Below are 13,623 nucleotides of genomic sequence, written 5' to 3' on the forward strand. Positions count from 1 at the left end.
AAATCATGACCTCCGTTTCACACAGCAACCACTGTATGATTTGGATGGTCAAAACTGCAGCCATGTTGTCGGAGCAGGGCTGAAAAATGGTGAAGATGTCTACCGGTGAGCATGTGACTCCACGTTGTTGGACCGGGGCTGAAAAACGGTGAAGACTGCCACCGGTGACTGTGAGTACATACATTACACTCACTCACACACATGATCCTAACAAAGGGATTTAAAAATCTGCTGGAGTAGAGCTGTGTAGATTGGTTATAGTATAATTATACCTAAATCAATGTTTTATAACTTTCCATGTATAATTGGATGGTATAGGAGGTGAAATTATTGCTTTTCATGAACAGAACTGACTCTTCAGGTGTTAACATTTTTTTTTTCGATAAAGCCTTTGCTCCCCAATAAGGGCCCATTCCTGATATGTCTGCTATGGTAGGTAACAGTATTCCATATATTAAACCCTGTCCTGGCGTCCACCGTCTATGTATGGCGGATCTCACTTGTGCGTGTTCGCAGCTGAGGAGCTAAAAAATAATAATAATAAAAAAAAAACTGAAATCCTCAATTTTCCATTATAAAATTTAAAGAAAATCTAAAGATTATGTGGTATTTGTATAGACAATGTTTGGTATTGTCCCTATCATAACATTCTGATTTTTGTAAATGTAAAACTAATTAACCAATTCTGTAAGTGGCGTAAGTGAAAAAGGTAATCAAGATGCCAGAACTGCTGCCCTTCAGTCGCTGTAATAACAAGTGATCCAAACATTGTATTCACAGCATACTGGTACCAATAAAACTGCAGCTTGCCACACGGCCAACAAGTCCTCACGGAGCTCTATCTGTGGAACAATAAAAATTATATGTGTTTCAGCATTAGTCTGTGACAAGGAACATGTCACCCAGATGTCAGTTTAGTCAGGATTTTGTAGGATGAGTTACAGAGGAACAATGTGTCTCAGAGTTCTAAGAAAAGATGCTCCAGACATGGGATTTAGTTGTAATAGAAGTATTTACGGTCTACGTCAGACATCCCCTAGCCAGATACTCATTAGCCAGCAGGGTTAGCCACTGGAAAGAGACGATCGGTGCCCAGGAGGTCACAGATTGCACTGGGCTCTGTGTGATCTTCCATTTTACCTGCTGTGTTACGCACATTGCTTATTATTATAGCCATACTTTGCATATAAATTGACCAACAAAGCTAGAAATATGTCACCGCACAGTGTGCATTACTCGTTACTGGAGAATAGTTGTCTCTTGTCTTCCTCAGATCGCCGGTGAATCCTCTAAGCCCGGAGAGATTTTGGAATCCAACACTGACGCAGCAGAGTGGTACCTCGAGGTGGAGCGGGTCCTTCCCCAGCTAAAGGTCACCGTCAGAACTGACAATAAGGTGCGCTCCTAGAAATGGCTACAGTTTTACTAATCGTCCGTACGAAAATTCTTTGAAAAGTTGAAATATTTTTGTTTTTTAATTTTAGGACTGGAGAGCTCACGTGGATCAAATGCATCAACACAAAGACGGCATGGAAACATCCTTAAGCGAGACAAAGGTGAGACTGGCTTTCCTGCGGAGTAAAAAGCTAATGGATAGCAGTGCTCAAAGCTGGGATCAGCTACCTTGGTGTTGTCAGAGATGAAATAATCCCTTTAAATAAAGTTTTCATACGTAGCATCTGCAAAATGTTTGTTTTTTAGCCATAAAATAATGTATGAACAGCTCTCTAGGTGAAGTAGATGAGACCCTACCAATCACTGGCACATGGGTCACAATGTCTTGGTTCCTTTCCACTATTGTTAACCTGTTGAGCCACACAAATATAACAAGCGTCCTAGAAGCATATTCATGACTTTATGTACATTTAACTCTTTTTACTAGAATGGATATTACATTCATAGTGGGGCTGAATGATGTTATTTCAAAAAGGTTTGCAACTCTGGAAGCCTCTGGTGTGAAGGTGTGGCCGTCCGAGGGGAGACAGAAGTTACAAACACTTGGGGGCTGATTCATTAAAGGGCCATTTACATGCTGCGACATCGCTACCGATATATCGTCGGGGTCACGGTGTTTGTGACGCACATCCGGCGTTGTTAGCGACATCGCAGCGTGTGACACTTAGGAGCGACCTTAAACGATCGCAAAAGAGGTTAAAATCGTTGGTCTGTGAGACATCGTTCATTTACCAAAATTCGTCTGGTCAGTAGCGAGGTTGTTTGTCGTCCCTGCGGCAGCACAAATCACTATGTGTGACACAGCAGGAACGATGAACAACTCCTTACCTGCCTCCACCGGCAACGAGGAAGGAAGGAGGTGGGCAGGATGTTACGTCCCGCTAATCTCTGCCCCTCTGCTTCTATAGGACAGCTGCCGTGTGACATCGCTGTGACGCCGCATGAACTGACCCCTTAGAAAGGAGGCGGTTTGCCGGCCACAGCGACGTCGCTAGGCAGGTAAGTGTGTGTGACGGGTGTAAGCGATGTTGTGCGCCACGGGCAGCGATTTGCCCGTGACGTACAACCGACGGGGGCGGGTAAGCTCGCTAGCGATATCGATCTCACAGCGTGTAGAGCGCCCTTAAGTCTGTCATTGCACAGACCAGCCTTAATGAAGGGCTCGCAGGAGTATGAGTTGTTGAAGTCAATAAAAAGTGGACACCAGTGACTTCATCACATTTCTTAGTGGTGTGCTGCTCCCCAGGAATGGATCGGAGCAGCATTTCTGCCATAAAAAAAACACCAGCACTTTAGCTGAATGGGGGACAGTCAGGCGTAGCCATGCCTTGGCCCCTCTCCAGCTCCTCCAGTTTTGACGGAGCTGCTTCACAGTTACCTAAAAACCCCAAAAGTCCCCAAATTGTTGTGCAACTTCGCTCCAAATATTTTGTGCCAGTTTCCTAGTGTAAAAACTGATGAACTGCTCCAAGAGCGGATTATCTCAGTGATGCCTTTTGAGATTCCCTTATCACAATAGAAATTGGTGACAAGACAGAAAAGCACATAGGTGTCAATCCAATCAGAATGCTTAAAGGGGTTAGCCCCCAAATTTTTTTTATAGATGACCTATCTATAGGACAAGCAAATAATCTGATCGGAAGGGGTGTGACACCCAGCTGTAACTGGTGGTGGACAGAAGTTCTCAGATGTTGCCGGAGCACAGCAACTACATCTTGTACAGTTATGTTCACGTGTCTATTCTCCTCTCACAAGGATTTGTAACGCTGACACTGGTTATTCTAGCCTTCCTGTATTTGCCTTCCCAAAATTACCGCTTATCTCTATTTGACGCCTATAATGCTCTTCCTCGTAGACCCCTATAATGCTATTCCTCATTTGCAGTGGATTGTCTCGTTGATTTTTTTATCCCCTGCAGACTTTTTTACTAAAGTAAAGCCCACTGACTGGTTACATTGTATTTCCAGGGACATCTGGACAAGCTTCATAGTGAAGTGAGCAAGACTTTGGAGAAGGTGGGCAGTCGTGAGAAGTATATCAACAGCCAGCTAGACCCCTTGATCCAAGAATATCGAGCTGCACAAGCCCAACTGAGTGAGGTAATACTATTAAATGATCTATTAACTCATCAATGCCCATGCCTGATAAGGCCATAAAGAGCACTTTTCACCAGTTTGAGCATGTTAAACTGCACACATCATGAAAGTGGCTGCAGAGCTTAATAAAAGGCTGTTCTTATGTTTTAATTTCTCCTCTCTGTTGAGTTGATTTTAGGTTATCACTTTGATAATCCCATTACGGAGGCGCCAGTATTCTGGTGAGACTATACAGCAGAGCTGTGTCTCATTACAAACACTTCTCGCAGCCAGCTTTCCTCACTCAGTGCTCTCAGCTCTGCTGTATTGCCCCTTCCCCCCACACTGACTGTCATGAGATGAAAGAATTGTTAAAGGGGATGGTCCGAAGCACAAATTAATTTTCATTTTAAATTAATTTCTATTTAATGCTATAATGTAAGCTATTTTCTAATATGCCTTAATTAAAAATTCCCTCACTGCTCTAAATACTTTGTTTTTATTTTTTTGTTTTTTTAATACTTATTTTTCTGCCTCCTCCCTGGCTCAAAGAAACACCTGTTTCAGGGGGTAGGCTAGTTACTGCTCTACTGAGGATGCTTTGGTTGGCAATAGCACAATGACATTACCCTGTTGCTGGTTTTGATCAGAAGTAATGAGCTGGCAGGAGAGCGCACTATCAGTGCATCGCCTCAAGTGAAGAGTCTACTGAGCATCCTTCAGAATTGATGCATGCTCAGCAGAGCAGGGAGTAGCCCAGCTTCTGAAGCAGGCATCACTGACGACACTTGGTTGCAGGAAGGGGAAAGAGGCTGCAGCAGTGACAGCAGCTTATGCAGCCTGATGATGCTTCATTTGAGTATCACAGCATGCATTCAGATTCTCAAATGAAGCGTCATCAAAATAGGAAGTGGTAAAAAAAATATATAAAGTATCAGTGAGATAGTGAAGTTAGTGAACGGTAGGGGATTTTTAAAGTATATTAGAAAGTAGATTAGTTTATGGCATTAAATTGCTTGGCATTGAAGATGAAAATTAATTTTGGTTCAGACCACACAACTCTGTTCTGCTCCAAGCAATTTGTATTCACAAACAGCTCTGCAGTGAGGTCAGTGAGGAAAGCATACTGTCTGTCAGTACATGTCTCACGCTGAGAAACCTTGATTGTTCAGATTTGTTTTCTCACCTGCTTGTGATTGGTCAACCTCATGCAGGGGAAGAAATACACACCCTCAGCAAAAAAAAAAAATGCCTGGTATCTCTGATCATAAATTAAAGCCTAATTTTTGCAAGCTATTATTTCAGCAATGGAGAGGAGAAATTAGAAAAATGAAAAATATTTATTACTCGGCATTACAGTCTCTATCCCATGATGTGGCTATCTTATATGTTCAAACTGGTAAAAGATCTTCTTAAATGATGATGAAACTTTCTTTGTCGCTCCATTGGGAGACCCAGACAATTGGGTGTATAGCTTCTGCCTCCGGAGGCCACACAAAGTATTACACTTAAAAAAGTGTAACCCCTCCCCTCTGCCTATACACCCTCCCGTGGATCACGGGCTCCTCAGTTTTATGCTTTGTGTGGAAGGAGGCACACATCCACTCATGCATTCTCATATTAGTTATGTCGGTTGGAAGAAAAGAGGGCCCCCACGGGGCCCCCGGCATGTTCCCTTCTCACCCCACTACGTCGGCGGTGTTGTTAAGGTTGAGGTACCCATTGCGGGTAAAAAAGGCCGGAGCCTCATGCCGTCTCCTTCACCATCCCTTAGCGGCTCTGGGAGAAGTGGGATCCTGAGCGGTCATCCATTTACTGGGACCGTGCTCCCTCCGCAGCCCCTGTGGGAATCTGCCGGACCGGAGTCTATTCAACCTCAGGGACCGGGCCCTGCAACTCTAAGGTACTCTGTGTCCCCATAGGGGACTGTGCAGGGAGCGCACCTTCTTCCCGGACGCTGCGGCAGCTGCTGAATTGAGAAGGCCGGCGGACTTCCGCGCCGACCATGCCTGCTTGTCGGACGCGGTCTCAAATTTAGTCCCCGGCTTCATCGCGGCCTAGTCGCAAAAATCCCGCCCCCGGGCCTGCCTGTCAGGGGTAAGGGCGGGACTGCCGACCTGACGTCGGATGTGAGGGCCGGACCATCCTGCATGTTTCCTCCCCCCTCACTGATCACTGTGGGGACCCCAGATTCCCGCACTTTCCTGGCGCCGCCCACGGCTCCACTCCTCCCTTGAGAGCTCCGGCAGCCATTTTTTGGCATTCTGCCGGTGGAGGATTCTCAGTGAAGAGCTCTGCAGCTCCGGGGGACCTAAAGCAGGGAATCTGGAGGACACACACTCCGCTTTTTAGCGGTCGGTAAGCCACACCGGTCACCCGGTGCTGGTCCCCCTAGGGTGCCGGAATAGATACGTATTTATATATATATTTCTGTTCGGTCGGGCTGTATACCCTTTTTTGCCCATATACCCTCAGTGATCATTCTCCTAGGAGACAACAGCATGTCGTCCACAAGGAGCAAAGCTGTTAAGGCACAGGGTTTTTTTGCGGCCTGTACCTCTTGTGGGGCTATGTTACCTGCGGGTTCCACCTACCCTCACTGTGAGCAATGCTCGACCCCTGTTTCGCTTGCTCAGCCGGAGCCTCGGTCACTAGTGGGCCCCTCGGCTCATGTAGACCCCCCTGCTCCCCCTGTCCAGGCGGCAGGGACAGAGTTCGCCTTTTTTGCTGAGAAACTCTGAGTCACTTTCACAATCCATGGCTCAGTCTATGGACAAATGGTCTGCCAAGCTGCTAGAAGCTTTGCAGTCCAGACCGGTCCTTACACAGGCCCCGGCCCCTGTTGGATCGTCGCCTCCAGGCCCCTCTCGGTCCGCGCCGCAGCGCGCTCCCAGGTTGGGCCCTAGGTCTCACGTGGAGGATTCCTGCCCGGACCACAGTCCTAGACAGGCTAAGCGGGCTCGTTGGGAATCTTCCCCGACTTCTTCACGCTGCTCGGGTTCCCAGCTTGAGGACTCTCTGGAGGACGAGGCGGACGTCGCAGCTCAGGGCTCTGACCCTGACGTCGCCCTTAACCTTGATACACCTGAAGGGGACGCCTTAATGAATGATCTTATCTCGTCCATCAACCAGGTGTTGGATCTCTCTCCCCCGCCTCCTACTGTTGAGGAGTCGGCGTCTCAGCAGGAGAAACACCAGTTTAGGTTCCCCAAACGTACACGTAGTGCGTTTTTCGATCACTCTAACCTCAGAGATGCTGTCCAGAAGCCCAGAGCGGTTCCGGACAAGCGCTTTACTAAGCGCCTCACTGACACGCGTTACCCCTTCCCCTCTGAAGTCGTTAAGGGTTGGGCTCAATGTCCCAAGGTGGATCCTCCAGTCTCTAGATTGGCGGCTAGATCTGTGGTATCGGTTGCAGATGGCTCATCGCTAAAGGATGCCACTGACAGGCAGATAGAGCTCCTGGTGAAGTCCATCTATGAGACCACGGGCGCGTCTTTTGCCCCGGCCTTTGCAGCCGTGTGGGCACTCCAAGCTATCTCAGCTTGTCTGGCTGAGATTAATGCTGTCACACGTAATTCTGCTCCGCAAGTTGCGTCTTTGACTTCTCAAGCGTCAGCTTTTTCTTCCTACGCCATGAACGCAGTCCTAGACTCTGCTAGCCGTACAGCTGTGGCATCCGCCAAGCCCCAATCCTCTTCGTCCAGCAGGCCGGAGAAAGGCCAGAGGAACTCCTATGCGTGGCGGTCCAAGTCACGCCCCCAAAAGGCCGCAGGAGGCACTGCCTCCAAGGCGGCCTCCTCATGACTCTCGGCATCCCCTAGCCGCATCCTCGGTCGGTGGCAGGCTCTCCCGCTTTGGCGACGCCTGGTGGCCACATGTTCAAGACCGATGGGTGAGAGACATTCTGTCTCACGGTTACAGGATAGAGTTCAGCTCTCGTCCTGCGGCTCGTTTCTTCAGAACCTCTCCGCCCCCCGCTCAGGCCGACGCACTTTTTCAGGCAGTGGACGCTCTGAAGACAGAAGGAGTTGTGATCCCCGTTCCCCTTCAGGAACGTGGTCGCGGCTTTTACTCCAACTTGTTCGTGGTGCCAAAAAAGGACGGATCATTCCGTCCCGTTCTGGACCTCAAACTACTCAACAGACATGTGAGAACCAGACGATTTCGGATGGAATCTCTCCGCTCGGTCATCGCCTCGATGTCACAAGGAGACTTCCTAGCATCGATCGACATCAAGGATGCTTATCTCCACGTGCCGATCGCACCCGAGCATCAACGCTTCTTGCGTTTCGCCATCGGGGACGAACACCTTCAGTTCGTGGCATTGCCTTTCGGCCTGGCGAGAGCCCCACGGGTTTTCACCAAAGTCATGGCATCCGTTGTGGTGGTCCTACACTCTCAGGGCCACTCGGTGATTCCCTACTTAGACGATCTCCTAGTCAGGGCCCCTTCTCGGGTGGCGTGTCAACACAGCCTTACCGTCGCTCTGGCGACTCTCCAGCAGTTCGGGTGGATCATCAACTTCCCGAAATCCAAGTTGACACCGACCCAATCACTGACTTACCTCGGGATGGAGTTTCATACACAGTCAGCGGTAGTCAAGCTACCGCGGGACAAACAGCTTTCTCTGCAGGCAGGGGTGCAATCTCTTCTTCGGGGTCAGTCACACCCCTTAAGGCGCCTCATGCACTTCCTGGGGAAGATGGTGGCAGCGATGGAGGCAGTGCCGTTCGCGCAATTCCATCTGCGGCCTCTCCAATGGGACATTCTCCGCAAATGGGACAGGAGGTCGGCTTCCCTCGACAGGAAAGTCTCTCTTTCCCTTGCAACCATGACGTCTCTTCAGTGGTGGCTCCTTCCCAATTCTCTATCGCAGGGAAAATCCTTCCTACCCCCAACCTGGGCTGTGGTCACCACGGACTCGAGCCTGTCAGGGTGGGGAGCGGTTTTTCTCCACCACAGGGCTCAGGGAACCTGGACTCCGATAGAGTCTTCCCTTCAGATCAATGTTCTGGAGATAAGGGCAGTGTATCTAGCCCTATTGGCTTTCCATCGGTGGCTGGAGGGCAGGCAGATCCGTATCCAGTCGGACAACGCCACTGCCGTCTCATACATCAACCACGAAGGCGGCACTCGCAGTCGTCAAGCCTTCCAGGAAGTCCGGCTGATTCTGCAGTGGGTGGAAGCCACAGCCTCCACCATCTCCGCAGTTCACATCCCGGGCGTAGAAAACTGGGAAGCAGATTTTCTCAGTCGTCAGGGCATGGATGCGGGGGAATGGTCTCTACACCCAGAAGTGTTTCGAGAGATCTGTCGCCGCTGGGGAACGCCGGACGTCGATTTCATGGCGTCACGGCATAACAACAAAGTCCCGGCATTCATGGCTCGGTCTCAGGATCACAGAGCTCTGGCGGCGGACGCGTTAGTTCAGGATTGGTCGCAGTTTTCGACTGCCTTATGTGTTTCCTCCTCTGGCGATGCTGCCCAGAGTGTTACGCAAGATCAGGTCCGACTGCCGTTGCACCATTCTCGTCGCTCCAGACTGGCCGAGGCGGTCGTGGTACCCGGATCTGTGGCATCTCACGGTGGGTCAACCGTGGGCGCTTCCAGACTGCCCAGACTTGCTGTCACAAGGCCCGTTTTTCCATCTGAATTCTGTGGCCCTCAACCTGACTGTGTGGCCATTGAGTCCTGGCTCCTAGCGTCTTCAGGGTTATCTCAGGATGTCATTGCCACCATGAGACAGGCCAGGAAATCAACGTCCGCCAAGATCTATTACAGGTCTTGGCAAATCTTCTTATCCTGGTGCTCTGATAACGGTTTTCCTCATGGCCGTTTGCCTTACCCACTTTTCTTTCATTCCTTCAATCCGGAATGGACAAGGGTTTGTCAGCTCGGCTCTCTCAAGGGCCAAGTATCGGCGCTCTCCGTATTTTTTCAAAAGCGCCTAGCCAGGCTTCCGCAGGTCCGCACGTTCCTGCAGGGAGTTTGCCACATAGTCCCACCTTACAAACATCCGCTGGAACCCTGGGATCTTAACAGGGTGCTAACGGCTCTTCAGAAACCACCTTTCGAGCCGCTGCGGGATGTCTCTTTATCACGTCTTTCGCAGAAGGTGGCCTTTCTAGTGGCAGTTACATCACTCCGGAGAGTGTCTGAGCTTCCAGCGCTGTCATGCAAAGCCCCCCTTCCTGGTGTTTCACCAGGATAAGGTGGTTCTGCGTCCGGTCCCGGATTTTCTCCCTAAGGTGGTATCTCCTTTTCATCTCAATCAAGATATCTCCTTGCCTTCATTTTGCCCTAATCCAATTCACCAATGTGAAAAGGATTTGCACTCTTTGGATCTGGTGAGAGCACTCCGACTCTACGTGTCTCACACGGCGCCCCTGCGTCGTTCAGATGCGCTCTTTTTCCTTGTCGCTGGCCAGTGTAAGGGTTCGCAGGCTTCCAAGTCAACCTTGGCTCGGTGGATCAAGGAACCGATTCTCGAAGCCTACCGTTCTTCTGGGCTTCCGCTTCCTTCAGGGCTGAAAGCCCATTCCTACCAGAGCCGTGGGTGCGTCCTGGGCATTGCGGCACCGGGCTACGGCTCAGCAGGTGTGTCAGGCAGCTACGTGGTCTAGTCTGCACACTTTCACGAAACACTATCAAGTGCATACCTATGCTTCGGCAGACGCCAGTCTAGGTAGGCGAGTCCTTCAGGCGGCGGTTGCCCACCTGTAAGAGGGGGCCGTTTCGGCTCTTTTTATTGAGGTATTCTTTTACCCACCCAGGGACTGCTCTTGGACGTCCGAATTGTCTGGGTCTCCCAATGGAGCGACAAAGAAGAAGGGAATTTTGTTTACTTACCGTAAATTCCTTTTCTTCTAGCTCCTATTGAGAGACCCAGCACCCGCCCCTGTTCCCTTCGGGCTGGTTGTTCTTTTGTGTACACATGTTGTTCATGTTGAATTGTTCTTTTGGTTCATGGTTTTCAGTTCTCCGAACATCCTTCGGATTGAATTTACCCTAGACCAATTTATAAGTTTTCTCCTTCCTGCTTTTGCACCAAAACTGAGGAGCCCGTGATCCACGGTAGGGTGTATAGGCAGAGGGGAGGGGTTACACTTTTTAAAGTGTAATACTTTGTGTGGCCTCCGGAGGCAGAAGCTATACACCCAATTGTCTGGGTCTCCCAATAGGAGCTAGAAGAAAAGGAATTTACGGTAAGTAAACAAAATTCCCTTCTTTTTTTTCCCTCTTCAAATTTCAGCAGCCATAGCTTTTCTATTTTTGTAGGATTTATGTAGGAGAAATTATATATATTTTTTTTATTGCTGTTAGCCGAGGACATGACCCGCTCTTAATATAATGCAAGAGCAGACGCAGGCCATAAACTTGCAGTGGCATAAAATTAATCTCTGTGACCAAGTGTCATAAAATTATGTTGCTTAATCATGATTAGGTTAAAGGCATTGTGATTAAAAATATGACGTCTTAGTGTAACTGGGAGTTGTCCATAGATTTCATGGAAACAATATTTACTAATGTGTGCACTGCAATTTAGGGTTTTAGAAGGATTTTCAAATTTTCAATTTTTTTTTTGTTCCCTGCAACATTATGGGTAACAGTTTCTATTCCCTGTATATCATCTCGCACCATTTTAGTCTAGATTATAAAATAATTTTAGCAGGGAGTATGTTCTGTATGCAGACTGAGGTCGTGTTACCATGTATTATTATTAGTGGGCGTTTCTTGTATGTAAACGTCCAAATAACCCGACCCAGTCCGATCAGTTATACTCATATATTGCCAATGAGACATTGTCCTGTATCAATAAAATAAAATACAGCTGTACTTCCTGGTGTGGTACCACTGAGACACAGCAAAGAAAAAAGGATACGGTATACAGTACTATATGTCAGCACAACACAAAATATCCACAATGGGGTCCTGATGCACTTCTGCTTTTTTCCTGCCACTTCTCAAGGTCCAGACTCCTACCAGGGGAAACCGGAACAGTGCCACCATGTGATTTTGGAATCCTGTGGAGTCGCATATTTATTGCTCTCCATAGTTTCTCTGTGAGCCTCTACACTTCAGCCAGGAACAGTTCATTTTTGGCTTCACAATGTCCTGTATGGCAGAATCACTCATCTCTTTGTCTTTACGTCTCTTCTTCCGATAACTTCTACTAACTGGAGGGGGGCTGCACGTCACTTTATTTCTCCATCCTCATGGCCTGACATCATTTTGCTCAATGCAAAACACAAAGTTGTGCTCAAGTCAAGGAAGGGTTAAACTATATGATCACATGGTGTTGAGATACTTTTGAATAAATCTACTGAAACTAGCGGTTGACAAGAAAAGTGCTGCATTATAAGGCCGACGTATACAGCGGAGTTACAGGACGGCATCAAGATCTTCAAATTAGAAAGGGATTTTGTGTAAAGCTTCAGCAGTCGCTTATTCATTACACACTATGCTGGATTGCATATAATGGGACTATTTCTTGTTTTTATCCTCATAGTTAAAAGAGCAACACCATGATGTAACCGAAAAGGTAACAGAAAAGACAAGAATCCTGTCTGAGGTAAGCACTTCACATTGGGGCGGTTTTATTTATACTATCATTTTAAAGTTATTTAAAGTGCACCAATCGCCAGGATTTTCCTATATAACTTAAAGCCAGTGTTAAGCCTTGTGCGCGCGCTGCGGTTTTTACCGCGGTTTTGCTGCATGTTTTGCTGCAGAAAATGTTCATAACCTTTCTGCAGTCCTTCCCCAGCAAAACCTATGGTAAAAAAAAAATGCTGTGCACACACTGCATTTTTTTTCATAAACAGGTTTTGCTGCATGTTTTCTGCAGCAAAAAGAATTGCATGTCACTTCTTTGCTGCAGGTACCTGCAGATTTTGCCATAGATAATGGTCAAAAACCGCAGGGAACAACCCACGGCAAAACCACGGTAAAACCACATGTGGTTTTCGGGTGCGGTTTGCTGCGGTAATCTTACAGAGGGTACGGAATTAGTGCGCACAGGGCCTTATACTGGCACGGTCATGCTAATTCTATACATACGTTTAGTTGTCAGCTAGGATGTTTAAGTTTCTGAAACACAAGCAAGTAAAGTTTGTAAAATTAGCAGCTTTTATTGGCAGCAGCTGCCAATCAGCTAATAGCTGGGTTGGATTTTGATAGTGATTCTCGCCCCCCGCCTATCCATCCTCCCCCTCTCTATTAGTTATGCTAATTCTATTATAGAAACGTTTTTACTAAGTGGCTAGAAGGACCTTTGCTGATGTCATGTGATCACAGGGGTGGGGCCTCAGCCAACAGAAAAATGTTGCTTCCTGGTATCAGCTATGTTGCCTGAGGCCCTGCCCCTTCTGGTCACATGGGTATGAGATCAGCAAAGGACCTCGCTGCAGCCATTTAAATCGTGCTGTCAGTAAGCAGGCATGGGTGGATCTCTGATTCACCCATGCCTGTTAGCTGCACAGTTCTGCTGATCGGATCAGCAGAACTGTGCGAGGATTACCGCTAGCTCACCACCATATATATATGTATTTACAGTATGTATGTATATGTATGTATATTGTATATATATTATGTCCAAGGTCGTGAAGGGGTTAAAAATTGTTGTTTAACAGAGGAAACCATCTAGCTTCAAGGAGCTTTAGCAGTTTTACGTGAGGAATGGGCAAAAATCCCAGTGGCAAGATGTGGAAAGCTCATAGAGAGAGACTTATTCAAAACAACATGCAGCTTTAATTGCAGCAAAAGGAGGTGCTACAAAGTACTGACCTTACGGGAGTGAATAGTTATGCACACTGAAGTTTTCAGTTATTTTTTCCTATTTGTTGTTTGCGTCACAATAATAAGAAAACCAAATGTTCAGAGTTGTAGGCATGTTCTTTACATGAACTGATGCAAACCCTGAAATTAAACTGAAGTTCCAGGTTGTGAGGTAGCAAAACATAAAAAATGCCAAGGGGGTGAATACTTTGACAAGGTAGATATTTATTTATTTATTTATTTATTTATTTATTTATATTTTTTTCTTCATCGTTCCTTATGGGAGACCCAGACCATGGGTGTATAGCTTCTG

At 47.5% G+C, this 13,623-nt stretch overlaps 2 protein-coding genes across 3 annotated transcripts in view; one reads left to right on the forward strand and one right to left on the reverse strand.

Moving 5' to 3' along the window:
• Positions 1 to 13,623, reverse strand: part of HHLA2 (HHLA2 member of B7 family) — a 176,295-nt gene that overhangs the window by 45,726 nt on the left and 116,946 nt on the right. The window lies entirely within an intron of this gene.
• The window catches only part of IFT57 (intraflagellar transport 57), a 66,712-nt gene that overhangs the window by 13,436 nt on the left and 39,653 nt on the right, over positions 1 to 13,623 (forward strand). Inside the window, exons 7-10 of the mRNA XM_075336573.1 lie at positions 1,274 to 1,396; positions 1,485 to 1,556; positions 3,423 to 3,554; positions 12,043 to 12,105. Coding sequence (XP_075192688.1) covers positions 1,274 to 1,396; positions 1,485 to 1,556; positions 3,423 to 3,554; positions 12,043 to 12,105 — 390 coding nt within the window. The remainder of the gene's footprint in view (positions 1 to 1,273; positions 1,397 to 1,484; positions 1,557 to 3,422; positions 3,555 to 12,042; positions 12,106 to 13,623) is intronic.

The sequence above is a fragment of the Anomaloglossus baeobatrachus genome, chromosome 2 (assembly GCF_048569485.1).
Source record: "Anomaloglossus baeobatrachus isolate aAnoBae1 chromosome 2, aAnoBae1.hap1, whole genome shotgun sequence".
Taxonomy (NCBI): Eukaryota; Metazoa; Chordata; class Amphibia; order Anura; family Aromobatidae; genus Anomaloglossus; species Anomaloglossus baeobatrachus.